General features: G+C 43.7%; 1 protein-coding gene across 5 annotated transcripts in view; it reads left to right on the forward strand.

The window, feature by feature from the left end:
• Positions 1-14,299, forward strand: part of SMOC1 (SPARC related modular calcium binding 1) — a 132,463-nt gene that overhangs the window by 102,180 nt on the left and 15,984 nt on the right. For all 5 annotated transcript variants that reach the window (XM_082059101.1, XM_082059102.1, XM_082059104.1 and 2 more), the window contains exons 8-10: positions 2,770-2,962; positions 3,847-3,929; positions 7,370-7,475. In XM_082059101.1, the coding sequence (XP_081915227.1) occupies positions 2,770-2,962; positions 3,847-3,929; positions 7,370-7,475 (382 nt within the window). The remainder of the gene's footprint in view (positions 1-2,769; positions 2,963-3,846; positions 3,930-7,369; positions 7,476-14,299) is intronic.

Raw genomic sequence — 14,299 nt, forward strand, 5'->3', positions numbered from 1 at the left:
TGATGGGCCACTGAACACTGGTGACAGGGGTGTAATTTGCATCATTACATCTATCTGATGCCAAGTGAACAAAACCTGTGAGATTTGTTTCACTCAGCCTTTAAACACCCTTCAAACAGGTGTGACTACCAATTAGTTCTGTATTCTGGTAGTAAATGATGTGACTTCATTTCTCACAAATTTCTGTTGATATGTCCAGAGAATTTTTTTCCGATTTTTATAGCACAGTACAAATGTGTCTAAGTAAATACATTTGTTCTGTGTAATTTGCATACCTAACTGCAAATGTACATAAAATAAGATAGTAACTATTTAAAATATATTTATTTCTTTTTTTGTCTTCATTTCAATAAAAGTTACATTTTTTTCATTCTGGCACACAAACCCCAACACTTTGATTTTTTTTTTTTTTTCAGAGTTATTTTTAGTGCTAGTTTTGCAAGACTCAGAGGACTTGAGAGATCTTGGTTTGACTGTGCACTCAGGAAGTTTTGGGGATTTAGATAGAAAAATTCCTGGAATGTACTTCTCTTCAGCAGAAGTTTTTGGTTTGTTTTCTTTTGCTTATTATATAAAATGATGCTAGGGAATTCTGCCTCGGTTTTTACTTCCCCAAGCTGCATGAATGATCCTCCTCACCTGAGGGCCAAGGTGTGAATTGCTGTCACAGACCGCGGGGGAGCCGGGCCCCTCCTGATGTAAGAGGTTTGTTGGGGAGCCTGCAGGCCTCTCACTCAATGACTTCTCTGTCCACGTACAGCTTGGGAACAGTCACGGGGCCTTTTTTCAGATGTGAAATCTGTCAGCAAAGTGAAGTCAGCTTAAATGTCAGCTGAGGCTTGAGCTTGCTTTCAGTTTTTGTTGACTTTATCCCCCCCTGCTCCTTCCTGACCGAGTTTCTCTCTGCTTGAGTCAGACTTGCCGACCCTTAAAAGTTTTTATTCTGTGTTTCAGTTGCGTAGATTTGTGTGTGGCAAAGTTCAGGTGCCCTTTGCATTCCCAGCCTCAACAGTGATCTAAAATGCTGAAGAGAGACCGGTCTGGGTCTCTGAGACTCTTTTGCTGCTACAGTTCAATTAGAAACCCGTAGAAGTGCTTCTGGTACCCAAAACATGCTGTTCTCAGGTGCTGCTGTGCACACCTACTGGAGCTTTTTGTGTTGTACTTGCTGCTGCCAACCTGAGGAATCTGACTTGTGAAATCAGCACTACTTCTGCTCCCCAAATACAAAATAAAAAGTTACTCTTTACCCCAGAATTTTTCACCAAAATATAAGATGTAACTGGTGGGTTACTTACAAGCAGGCGAAATACACAGGAACAGTGGGTGTATGTTGGTTGTGTGCTAAGCCTGTCATGGGGGCAGGATGCTGAGGTCATGCCATGTCTGCTGGCTGACCCTGCAAACATCTGCCCCTTCGGGATGAACCTGTGGTATCATCATCTGTCAGTGTTGAAGCATTTTATGTATTGAAAGTTTGAGGGGATTTTCAGCTCTGGCAAGGCATTTCAGATGTTGTGGCTTATTTATGAAAAGAAAAAACACAGTAAATGGCAAGGGAGAGGAAAACTAGGGAAGGAGAGAAAAGCTGCTCTTGCTTCTAGTTTTTGTCACTCTCCTAAGGATAAAAGTTAGGAGTTATATTGTTGTCTTTTTACCCCGGGCTTAGATGTGTTTTAAGTCTTGTGATCAGTCGCCTTGACTGCTTTCTGTCCTACACGCATGCTTTTTTTCCTCCTCTCTGTGACACCTTCACTGGTTTCCAAAGTTGAAATAATTTTCCTATTCCTATGTTTGAAGACTTGTAATTAAGAACTTCCGGCAGTTCAGCCAAATAAGTCTTAACATCCCGCGGGTACTCTGTGCATCTCTTCCCCCTTTCGTGCTGCATGAGCAGCAGCAGCCTGGCACCTCTGTGTGCATCTGTCACTCCTCTGCAGGTGGTGGGTGGTTGAAGAGACAACATTAGGGCCGAAGGTGCCAGGGTGTGTGTAGAAGCCACTTATGGGCTTCCTTCTGTTCTTTGGTGTGTGCCATCTGTGTACTCTGTTCTCTGGTTGGCAACATCTTTGGAAATAACCTTTTCTGTCTAATAAACTAGTAAGGGACAGGGTCCTAACTGCCCCTTGGTAGGAAGCAAAGTTGGGTGCACTCTGTTTTCCAGGTGAGGACAACGGTGGAGTGTGCAGTGTGGGTAGAATAGGATATCCCATTCTGTTCCCTGCCAAGGTGTGTGTAAGTGCTCTCTGCACTGGATAAACTTCTGCTCCTCTTGTGATCATGTTGGACAGATGCTGTTGAGAGGGAAGAGTGCATTGCAGTCTGGAAAAAGAGGCGGTGGGGCAGGGAAGGGTGTTTGCCTCCTTCGTTTAACAGGAAAATACAATTCACAATTCAGGATCTCTCAGTATGTGAAAAAATAATCTGGGAAATGCTAACCCCAGGCTGCAGTAATAGTGAATTATTGTTGTCTGATAGCTCTGTTCCTTAACTTAGGTGAACAAGAACAGTTTTTCCTGCTGTTTGTGTCTTCCTGGGTACTTGGCAGCGAATATCTCCATAATCTTGTTGTGTCACAGCTAAATGTAGGAGTTAGCTCTTGAGCCAGAAGTCCCTAGGGATGTAAGACATACTGGTGTTTGGTGAGAAGGAAACAGACACAACGGTCTCCTGATGTGAAGGATACTCATGTCCTGCTGAGCTGAGGAAGATGATCTTGATTTGATGTTTTTTTCTCTACCCCTCTCCAACCTCTCTCCTGTCTTCCAGAGAAAGTTCACTCCTGTGACCAGGAAAGGCAGAGCGCCCTGGAGGAGGCCAGGCAGAACCCCCGCGAGGGCATCGTCATCCCCGAGTGTGCTCCTGGAGGGCTCTACAAACCAGTGCAATGCCACCAGTCAACTGGGTACTGCTGGTGTGTCCTGGTAGACACAGGACGCCCTCTGCCTGGTACTTCCACTCGGTAAGAGCTATAGACCTGGTGAGATGCCTGCCTGGAGAAGATGAGATAGAAAAAAGTACTGTTGCTATATCAGATAAGTTCTTAGTTCTAGAGCAGTCAACTCTGTGTTGCCTTACTGAGAGCTAGCAATGCTGTATGTGATGTACCCTATGTGATATACTATGCAGCTCCCTCTCTGTAGGAACTGGTGCATATTAACTACTGCCCTTACTTTGCTCTGTGTTAAGTACTCTTGCAAAGCAATGTCTTTCTCTGGCTTGCAGCTTTTGTGTGGTAGTAGGAACCAGGGCTTTGCTCAAAAGAAGCATGGACAGTGAAAAGACAAGTGGCTTTGTTGCACTTTCCTCTGCTTTATACTTCCATGCTGCAGCCACTTGGATCCTGAGCAGTACAGATTTTGTTTGTGCATTGATAGATCTTTAAACCAGTGATAGATTTTTCTTTAACTTTGTATCTTAAAACTACATGGGGAATCTTTTCTCACTTGGGGTTTGGAAACAAATTGTGGGTCTGGCAAGTTATAAAAACAGGCCAGTACGAACTGGGACATAAACTCTGCTAGATACAGTGATTCTGCAGAGCATGGACAGCTCTGGAAAAAAAAGCTTGGCCTGTGCCCACAAAAGTTGGAAGAGAGCCTTGTGCTGTTTGTGGGCTTGGGTTGGTAGCTGGTAGTGGACTTAAGAGTATGCTCTTCCTTCTCTCTCTACTGCTGCTGTTGTTGCTTACTGTCCATAAGCAGACAGATGTTTGAGAATAGTATTTCTTCCGCAGGTTTATTTTTTTCCTCAGCAGTAAGCAGATAAGACACAACCCCTTAGCAACCATCTGATGACACTAAAGCTGTATCACATAGTTTAGCATCTCTTGTTCTCCTTTTTCAGCTATGAGACCCCAGTGTGTGAAAGTGATGCCAGATCGAAGAGCACAGAGATTGATGATCCATTCAAGGACAGAGAACTTCCAGGTCAGAGAGGAACAAGATCCTGTCTTTGCCTTCTTTTCTTATCTCACCTTGGGACTCTTAAGAGGACAAGAATATTGTTGAGGAGATGGAGTGTTTCCCTCACTGTGCATGTTTTACCATGAGTTTTATTCTGTGTTATTTTGGATCACCTCCAGTTTCAGCAATGAACTGGAAAAGGCTAGGAGTGTCCTGGGGGCTGGTTTATTACCTGTCTGCCTTCTGAAAGCATGTCTGGGATCAGAATTTTCAGGAAAGAAACCTGGATGCCTGGAAGTCCTCTGGGAGAAGAATGGGTTCAGCATTGAAAATTCTTCTTCAAAGCCTGGCCAGGACAGTATCCTTTCCACTTAGCAGCAATTTGCAGTGGCTTAGTGCCCCCTGAGCAACAAAAGAGGACACAGCTGGCAATTGTCAGTGGACCACCTGGCTCCTTGACACTGCCCTGACCAGGCAGGGCAGCATTCTTCATGTACTAATGGCCCTTAACTAATGTTGACTCCTCACTTAGCTTGGACTTTATTCTGCATTTTCTGCCTGGGACCTGCTTTATGTCCCATTGCTCCTTGTTTTATATTCTCCTTTTCCCTCCTAATTGAGTGACAAGCTGTAATTGACTGTCTGCCTACCTTATTTTCTGCTAGGAAGATGTGCTGGGCATAGGTGTCTGTGCAGCTCTTAAAAATGCTGTCCTACCTGCTTGTGCTCTGTTTTTTCCTTCCTACCACCTTTCTAAGGAGCAGAGTGAGGGGCCCTCACTAACAGGTCAGCCATTGCTCTGCTGAGTGGAGGCTGCTTGAAAACAGAAGCTACAAAGCAAAGGAAATGAGATTTGTTCCAGACTTGCCTTCTGTGTCACCTAATTCTCCTCCTGCCGGCTCCTGACCTCAGGCCCTGTAGCTTTCTGCTTAGCAGCTCTGCCCTCAGCAGGACTCTCTTCTGTGCAGCTCCTCATTTTCACAAGTCATGTAGAAATTTCCCATCTGCCTCCCTCTCACATTCAAATGGAATTGGCCGGTTGGTTCAAGTATTACTTTAGGGGGTAGGGAAACCAACTAAATGATTGCATTAAGGCTCATTTCCTTAGGATATCACACTAAAATAGAATAACCTTACTTCCTTTGTTTCCCATCCCCTTCTCCCCTTGCTTTACTGCCTCTCCCTGCATTGCCCCCGCTGCATCTCCAAAACTCCTCTGTGAAAATCTTTTGCTCGTTTTCTTTGAGACTCTCTTTCTGATCTCTCAGGAAGACAGAATGGTTTTGCTTCCCGTCTCTCTCCCCTTCTGCACTGCAACTGGACAAAGGGACAGGAACTGTTTGATGCAGAAGAGGACACATGATGCTTTGTAGCTTAGTGGTCTGGTCCCAGCATCAGACTCCAGGATTGTTTCCCTCTCATCTCAAGCCACCTTTCTGTGTCTAAGTAAACTTTTAACTCTGCTTGGCTACATTGGCTGGCATGATGGTTCCTGTTGCTGAAAATACTCTGGAGAGTCTAGGAGAGGGAGGATCTGATCCTGGTTTGTCTCCCTCAGATGCTATGCTGCATGATCTTTTGATACAGACTTGAAGTTGGTTTGATTAGCTGCTCTTGTATGCAAAAATTCACTGGTGAGACAACTGCAAGGGATGAGAGAAGATGTTTCTTTTTACTTTTTTCCTGCTCTTATTTCTTAGCAGAACTGAATTTTAAGAAAAATCCCTGCTTGACTTTGAGACTGATCATTCCATTTGCACTCAATTATATAAAGGGGACTTCATACACTATTCCTCTTCTAGAGGTTTGCTCATTCTGCGGACACTTGGTGCTCTTTAGCCTGTGTGAAGAGACCCTGCAGAGGCCAAGGTGAGGGAGACATAAGTCCAGATCCTTGCACAGCTGTGCATACCCTCTTCACAAACTGTGTCATAGCTGTGGCCAGAAGAAAGAAAGAAGGAACTAAGGAGAGCTTTGCTTGCACATAGCAAATGGCAAGCTGCTAATTCCTGCAGACGGTGAGATGCTGAGGCCCCAGGGAGATGACTTCTAGCAAATGGTTTTTCAGCCTTCTCATTACTGCAACAAAAAGCTCCTTTAAGTGAGTGGTCTACTCTGGCTGCCACAGCAGCTTACCCATTACAATGCTGACATTTTCTGGACCATGTGCCAAAGGAGTGCTGAGGCGTGTGCGTGTGTATAATGCACATAATATGGAGAGAAGCGAGGGACTGTTGGTTGGCTATTGCAGAGAACAGAGCCTGTAATACTGCAAAGGAGGGAGTTTTGTCAGATCAATTTGCAAGCTTCTTTCAGCTGTCAAGGGATTACAGTAAGTTTCTGGTGCTCTGTTTGGGATACGCATGCTTCTCTGCTTGTCTGAGAAAAGCAGAAAGTGTTGACACTGCTATATGTCGCTGGGGGGGGCTGTTTTCTGATGTCTGCTGCCTTAATCAGCTGACTAATTAGTAGTGAGTTGTGGTTTGGAGAAAGAGGAGAGGTGAGCAATGTGGTGGTGGCTTCTCTGTCACATCAAGAGAAGACAATAGGCTGGGAGGTGATGGGTTTTGGACAATAGTTTTGGAGGTGGTGGGCTGAAGTATGCTCATTCCTCAGTAGGCTAGAGTAATTGTTACAGTATCAATGTGATAGTAAATGAAGCGAGCTTTTGCTTCTTTAAGACACAAGAAAACGGCATAGATTGCCTCATAAAGGTGAGGAGATGGAGAATTTAATCTCAGCTGTGTTGTAACAGGCTGGCACTGTTAAGGACAGGAGGCTCTGCCTGTCAGTTGTTATGATGGTGGTGAACTAAGTGGCCTCAGCACTAAGTAATGGAAATGGTTACCAAGTTTGTCTTCAGCCTGCTTTGTCCTGCTTAAGCCAGCAGTGACTGGGGGGGATTACCATGTGCTGACTTAGACTGATGTATTTCTCATGCAGTGTGATCATGCAAAGAACTGAATTATTATGGTAGCTTCTGGCAGGCAATGTGCTCTCTGCCTGAAGAGGAGAGCACGAGCAACGCTCCTCACTTTGGCCTGTGCATACAGAAGCTTTAAGCTGTCAGTTAAGACCTCAAAACAGTCATGTTTGCAGAGGAAGATGACCCAGGAGGCAATGACTTGTTTTGTAAATGTCTCTGCAAGTGTCACCATGGGAACTCCCATCGGCCAGGCACTTCCAGCACATCCCTGTGGTTATGCTGGTAGAGAAATGGGAGAGGCTATAGAGCTAACCAGATCCTGCCAGATATTGTTGCTGACCCTGTGTGTGCCTGGACAAAAGCAGCAGGACAAATTGCCACACAGAGAAACCCACTGAGGGATTCTTCTGCCTTTCCTTAAGGACTGTGATGATGGCTGATGTTACAAACAAAGGATGTTCTGGCTGATCCTTGCTGAACTGCGACAGGAGACCAATCCTGTGTGTTCTTGCATTAAACCCCTCTTTTCTTTCTGCAGGCTGCCCAGAAGGGAAGAAAGTTGAATTTATTACCAGCTTACTTGATGCTCTGACTACGGACATGGTACAGGCTATTAACTCAGCAGCACCTACTGGGGGTGGGAGGTGAGTCCAGAAAGCACCCAGGCTGAATGCCTCCAAGGTGGCTGCAGAGCTCTGGGTGCCCCTGAGATGGGGGTGGGAGGGAAAGGTGGTATTCTGCACTGATTTGGGTTCCTCTGGGTCGCTGGGGGAGGAGCTGAGGCTGCATCTTCAGATGCTGCTCTATCCTGTTATCCTAGCCCTGGTGCCTCCTCCTGCCCCTCCTCCCTGGCAGCTGCTCCACCATAAAGGTCTGTATAGCCCATTTGAAGTGTGAAATGAGAGCTTAGTGGGAGGAAGTGGCTTGTTCTTTTGTCCCCTGGTGCATGAAAAGACCTAATAAAATGCAAATGGATTGAAGGAGACCGTGTGGCCTAGTGGCTACCACAGGGAGTAAAGAATGTGAACTGAATTCTTGGCAGTACCAGTGCTGTGGTTTTGCTGTGGGGCCAGAGCCAGCCTGCCAATGAGGTGAGGAACTGTTTTTCATGGCCCTCCCCTCTGACCAGCTGCCTCTTCATCCCTCTTGGAAGGAGCAGCAGGTCAGGCCTTTTGCAGGAGTGGGGCAGAAGTCTGCATTTCTGGGGAACTGGAGAAAAGCTGAGGTCTTGTCTCCCCCTTCTGCTTGATAACAGCAAATCCCCTTAGCACAGTGGCTGCGATGCTGCGGCAGGACAGGCCATTGAGAATGGGCTGTGATGGATTTAAAAGAGCACTTTATTGCCTCAGCTAGGCAAGGCTTCTGTGGTTCTAGGTTCCCCTGACTGGAAGACAAGTCAGTGCTAGTTTAGCATGCAGGGGTGCCACAACTAATGTGCTCATGTTCATAAGGGTGTAGGGATGAAGGAGGTGCTTCTGTGCAAATGTTATTTCTGTGGATATTGCTTTAGCATACTGAGAGTAATGTTGATCCCCTGCTTTCCTCTTTCAAACTGTAGAAGGAAGCAGTGCCATCTTTAACTACTCAAGACAAAAAGCTTCCTGGGTGGCACCACTGTGACTCTTGTTTTCAGTATGGAGCCTGTGAACCCATATGGTTTTAACTTTGCATTTGGACCTTACAATCAGGCCAGTGGCTGTGTGCCTGCATGCTGAATATTCTGTAATCCATTGAATTAGTGGTATATGCCTAGCATGTCTATATTCATATAAACAGGAAGAAAAATACCCCAAGGATGGGAAATGCGTTGTTTGCTCTCAGCCATAAGCATTCCACTGTCAATTCTGTCTAATTTGCATGGTTCAAATGCAGTGGGTAGGGGTGGCGGGAAGCCCTGGAGAGTATTTGATACTTGTTTGGCATCTTTGGCACTGGGACTGAAATCCAGTCAATGTAATCATTGCTCTTAAAATAAAGCTTAATATAAACAAATATTGTAGAGACCAGAGATGTATGCCCCCACTGCACTTCTATAAACCAGCAGGCTTGCTTCCTAATGTTCCCCAAGCTTTGTGTATTTCTCGGCTTTCAATAGAGGCCTTTCTGGTAGGATTTTTCACTACCCAGCTCTTCACACAGTCATCATGTTGATTTATTTTCAGCTCTAGTGTCAGCAGCCCAGTTGCAAGGGGAAAAAGAAATCTTTTAGCAGGCTGTCCTTTGTATGGTGAAAGATTGCTACCACCCAAATACTCTGCCCACAGCTACGATTAAAGTCAGGAAACTGCCCTGGTGTAAACTTCCATGTACATCAGCCTAGGCTAAGCTCATTGCCTAAAGAGCGTGTGTCAAGCTTTTCTATCCCACCATGCCATGATGGGACCATTTATTTAAAACCAAAACAAAACCAAAAAAAAAAAAAAAAAGGAATTTTTGGTACTTAGATAAAAATCCAATCAGTACCACATCAGTACCACTTTCATTTCATATGAGTTTGCGCAGTTGGGAAGCTGTGTCTCTGCAATGACTCCTGCTTTCCAAGTTTCCTAAGGGGATGAATATCCTGAGTCCTCTCTTCAGGAATATCTGAAACTGTCTGGGTAATCTAACTTGACTTTGACACTGGAAATGAAAGCTCTTTTCTAAGACAAAGGGATACTTTACAAATAGGGTTAATCATGGGGCTAATTCATTTCGAGTCTTAACAACTGCCAAAGTAACAGGTGCTTATCCTGCATCTCCCTGGCCCAGGTTTGCTGAGAAGGTCATGTTGTAAAGAAAAGCTGGAGATCTGGCTATATGATTTTTCTTAATGTCAGTCATGCCAATTTTAATGTCTTAATGTCAGTTTTCTTACTGGTGAGGCAAGCTTCACTTACTGCAGGCTCTGCTCCATCTTTGCCATAATGATGGCGGAACAGGTTCTCTATTTAAACACACTTGTTCCCTCTGTAGCCTCCCTCTTTCTGTTCCTTTACAGTGTTCAGCATTTCATCCTCCTGGGCTTTTATTTTATAGTTTGAACAAATGCATCCAATGATCTAAGGTAAATTTTTAAGTATCACCAGCAAAGCCTATGCCTGTTGCAGAGGGCAGGCCAGGCAAACAGCAAGCCGTACCCCCATGTCACTTGGCCCCATATATTGTCCTATGTATTTTCATTGATCAGAGAAGCAATGAGTAGGAGTTTTAGGGAAGGGAGGCAGTATTCCTCTTCATCTGTGGCAGCAGAGAGAGTATACTGGCATGCAATATACATCTTTAGTATCAGCATTAAAATATGGGACCAAATGCAGAGATGAGCCTTTCCAAAGTGCCAAGGGCTGAAAAAGCCTAACAGTGAGAGTCTTAAGGAGCTCTGCCTTCTGTAGGATATTAACAGAAAGAAAAAAAAAAAAAAAGGTTGAAAGATGATTTTGTATAGTCTGAGTATCTCCATAGGGACAAAAGCTCTGCATGCTCTTTAGTCTAGCAAGGAAGAACATGATTAGCTGAATATAAACAAACTTGTGATCAAAATTTCTTTAAAGCAAGGGCAATACTAAGGCAGAATGAAGTCATGAGGGAGGTGACAGATTCTCTCTCTCTAAGGCTTTCATCTTAGGCCTGATGCTTTTCAGAAGGACTTGCTTTAGTCAAACCCGAGTTAGTCCTAAGAGTAATTTGATTCACGTTCTGTGAGTATAATATACAGGAAATCAGATTAGATGAGCCTGCAGCCTTTAGTCTGAATCTGGATATGAGGAGTGAAAACTTCTTGCATTTGCTGAGAGTCTTCAACACTTTACTTATTTATACTGCAAAGCTGTGACTTCGCAATTAATGTATGTATTAGCTTTCTGGGGGGCGATGGGGGGCAAGCATGGGGAGAAATTATGGAGAAATGCTACATCAAGCTGTGCTAAACTGCACACTTTATGCTTTGCACACACAAAACCGATCTAGTAGTAGCAAAGTGAGGCTGTACAACTTGGATTGCTGCAGGCCATGTAAGTAAAACCTGATAAGACTTTTTTTTTATTGGGCATGCTTAAAACAACCTTGTAATCCCTTATAGGTCTTGTCTCGTTTAAGCAAGTTCAAAGCTATTGACTTTAATTGAGTTACTCTTGCTTTACAATAATGTAAATGAGATGAGAACTTCCCTTCCTTGTGGCCCTGGTTTATATTACAGCTAAATAGCCAAGTAGACTTCATTTAGACTTTTGAAACAGAAAATCTCTGGTAAAATTCATTCTTAATTTTAAGTTTATGTGATAACTCCAAGGCACATCTTGTTACTGTATGTTTTCAAAGTAATTAAGGGAGCGCTTGTAGGAAATGGGTTTATTAGCCAGTGTTTGGTATCCTTTTTGAAAAGATGCATAGCTGAAATTGTTCATGTGTAAATCCTATATAATAGGAGCAGCACTTTCTAAAATTTAGACTCCACTTTAGTACATTGTAGTCTGTTTTCTAATTCAGACATACTCTTATTACATGAGGCCTAAACTAAAAGAGAACAAGGGGGATCCCGGCATGCATTTCCCTGATTGGAAAAACTCTCTTCAGTCCTTGCCAAATCAGAAATTAATTTTAGTTGCCAAAATATGTGCACTATGGCTTCCTGCTTTATCAGCAAAAATATTAATGCCGTGTGGAATTTTTGTTTAAAAGGGCAGCTTACAACAGCTACCCTTGTCATGTAACACAGCAGCTGCATCCCTTCATTTTAAGTTGCCAATGGTTCCCCATGTAATAGCCCTAAAAAGTACTCCAGAAAATTGCCCCTGAGGTTCCCTTTCAGCTCTAGTTGAGCAGTTTGAAGCAGACAAGCACAGCTCAGCACATCTCTAGGGTGTTCTGAAGCCAAGCCATGTTTTAATAAAGACTGACACTTTCAAACAGTGCAAGGAAGTTAATGCCCAAGCCCTAGTGCATTTCAATTGAAGTTAGATACCAACTTCTCTTTGTGCTTCTCTGGAAATTCTAACCTAATTAAAGACATGGCAGCGTTTGTATAAGAGGAGGATCTTTGAACAGTCAATGAGCAGTGAAAGGAGATGATTTTTAAACGTTCTAAATGATTTATCCCACAATCTTCAGAAAAGTTGTGTCCAGAATAGTGTTTCATACACAGCTTGGCTGGAGAAGAAGAAGAAATTGGGCCTGTAATAGGAGGTTAATTTAAATTTTAACTGTAGAGGAATTACGCATGCCTTGTAGCAAATTTGGGCTGTGTAGTACCCTTTTGTTTAGTCTGAACACAGTTTAGTTTTTTATTGAGTCTTTGGCTACGGGAAAGGGAGAATAATTAAACAAATACATGATCCTTTTGCAATTCCATTAGAGTAATCCTCTTTGATTCAAGACATGTTCCACCGTTATAGCTTTTGACTTCAGAACAGAAAACCACAAAGAACAACAAAAAGAGAGTAAGAAGTGGAAGCAGAGCAAGAACAATTCTGAATTTTACTTCAGTTTGTTAAACTCTTATTGTTTTCCACCACTCCCCCAGGCACCTTGGTGAACATTGTGAATGCTGTCATGGGCATTGATGGGCAGGGTCTGTCCTGTCATTTCTTTAGCTTTGCTCTCGTCTATCCTTTGTTCAGGGACAGAACCAAGCAAGGTATACATCCTTGCAAAATATTTTCAACTCATAGAAACTTACAACTTCTGTAGACATCCTACTACAGACATACCTTGTGTGTTCGGAGTGCGAGCTGGACTGAATTTTTTCTACTCTGTTGCATCTGCTAGCAGCTTCCTGTCCATCAGTGTTCTCTCATCCTGGAATAGCTCCCTCTGGTTTACAGTATCTATTTATGGTCCTGTTAGGTGATGTTAGACTGGTCTTATTCCCCTCCTGTCCTTCTGCCTCAGCTGCTGTTGTTGCCTTGTAAAGTTTGTATTACAAAATAATAGGTTTTCTAAAGGTCTTCAAACAGGTGAACATCTTCAGGTGTGTACTTCAGAGACTGCAGCCTTGCTTTCTGTCACAGCAGTATTTTGCACCAAGATTTTCTGTCACCGCTGCAGCACTGTGGGTCTGTGCAGCCTGTGCAGTGGGATGCAGTGGAGCTGCAAGTGTGCGGGGAGCGAAGGATCAGCTTTGGTAGGAATGGACTTCAGTTTACTCAGTAAAATTTAGTTGGACATATTACGCTTTGTTAGCACTGTTCTTTGGAGGGTAATGCGATTGCACGTGGTTTTCTATGTGAGTAATATCTGACATTTGCTGCTCTTGTATACTTTACCCTGTATACCTCCCCTTCTTCACTGCTCCTTCCCACTGAGTTAATTCCTCCTTTCTTGCAAGGGGCCTCAAGGGCTGGAAAACATTACAGACTGCATGAAAAGTGCATATTCAAGCTGCCTATTTGGTATTTTGGCATATTCTGCTCTCTCTGCTCCAGAACTCACTGCAGCTGCAAAAGTACATGTCCATGTTTTTTTCATAGCCTCTTTGCCTGCACCCCAGTTACACCAGATGAAATGATGGTGTTCTTTGGAATTGTGTCTCAACTGGAAAACAGTATTGTTAGAAGTAACAGTACCTCCAAGCATAAACCACCTAAGAAATAAGTATTCTCTTCCTATCAGGGAGCTGATAGCAAATAATCCAGGAGGAGGAGCAAAACCCTACTTAGAGAAGAAGTGCTTGATGCCAACAAATTAGTAAGAAAGCTGAGAGCACAAGTTCCCTGTCCTGGGCTGTTAATGACAGATCACACTTCTCTTTATTGTTGGACTGTGGGTGGGCTTATGCTCCATAATGGAGCTAAATTTTGCTGGCTTATGTAAGGAAGCAATCCATCAATAGCAGGTTAGATTTGGAAAATCACCTTGCACAGAGTTCTTTGCTTCCCCAGCACTCATTCTTTAGGATTGATTGTTTTGCCATAGAGTGCTAAAGAGGAAGAATTTAAGTAAGCACAGCTGTAATATAGTCAACATGAGAAGACTGAGAAGGCTGCCTGCATTTTGGTAATGTTTGTCTTCACTAGGACTTACAAAGCTGCTACAGCACTGGAATGAGAGACTGGTATTCAGTGGGGGTTTGTGTGACAGGTGTTAGCGCAAGAGATGCTGTTTTGCTGGGAGTTGAGAATGTATAGGGTAGCTTTGTTCCCTCTTGGTTTTTCTGATTCTGTTATGGTCTGAATGAGTAGAGAGGCAGCTCAACAAATGAACTTTGCATCTAAGGGCTGATTTATTTCTCTTGCAACAGCAATGGAGAGGTAATTGAGGGAAAATCTCCTGGAACACTCCTGCGAAGTCTGTGTTTACAGGACAATTAAAGCCCCCAGATTATTTCAGCTGACCTGGCAGGGATGGTTGTTGTCATGGCTCATCATCAAAGCTAGGTGGCTTAGCAGTGTTGTGAAGTTGCATCAATTCATGTTTCATAGATGGTGCATAGATGTCTTGTGTGGGCAGTCATCAAAGTCAAGATAGTTAGACACGGTGTTGTAACCTCAGCCTT

Source organism: Streptopelia decaocto (assembly GCF_964273445.1).
Source record: "Streptopelia decaocto genome assembly, chromosome: 7".
NCBI classification, from domain to species: Eukaryota; Metazoa; Chordata; class Aves; order Columbiformes; family Columbidae; genus Streptopelia; species Streptopelia decaocto.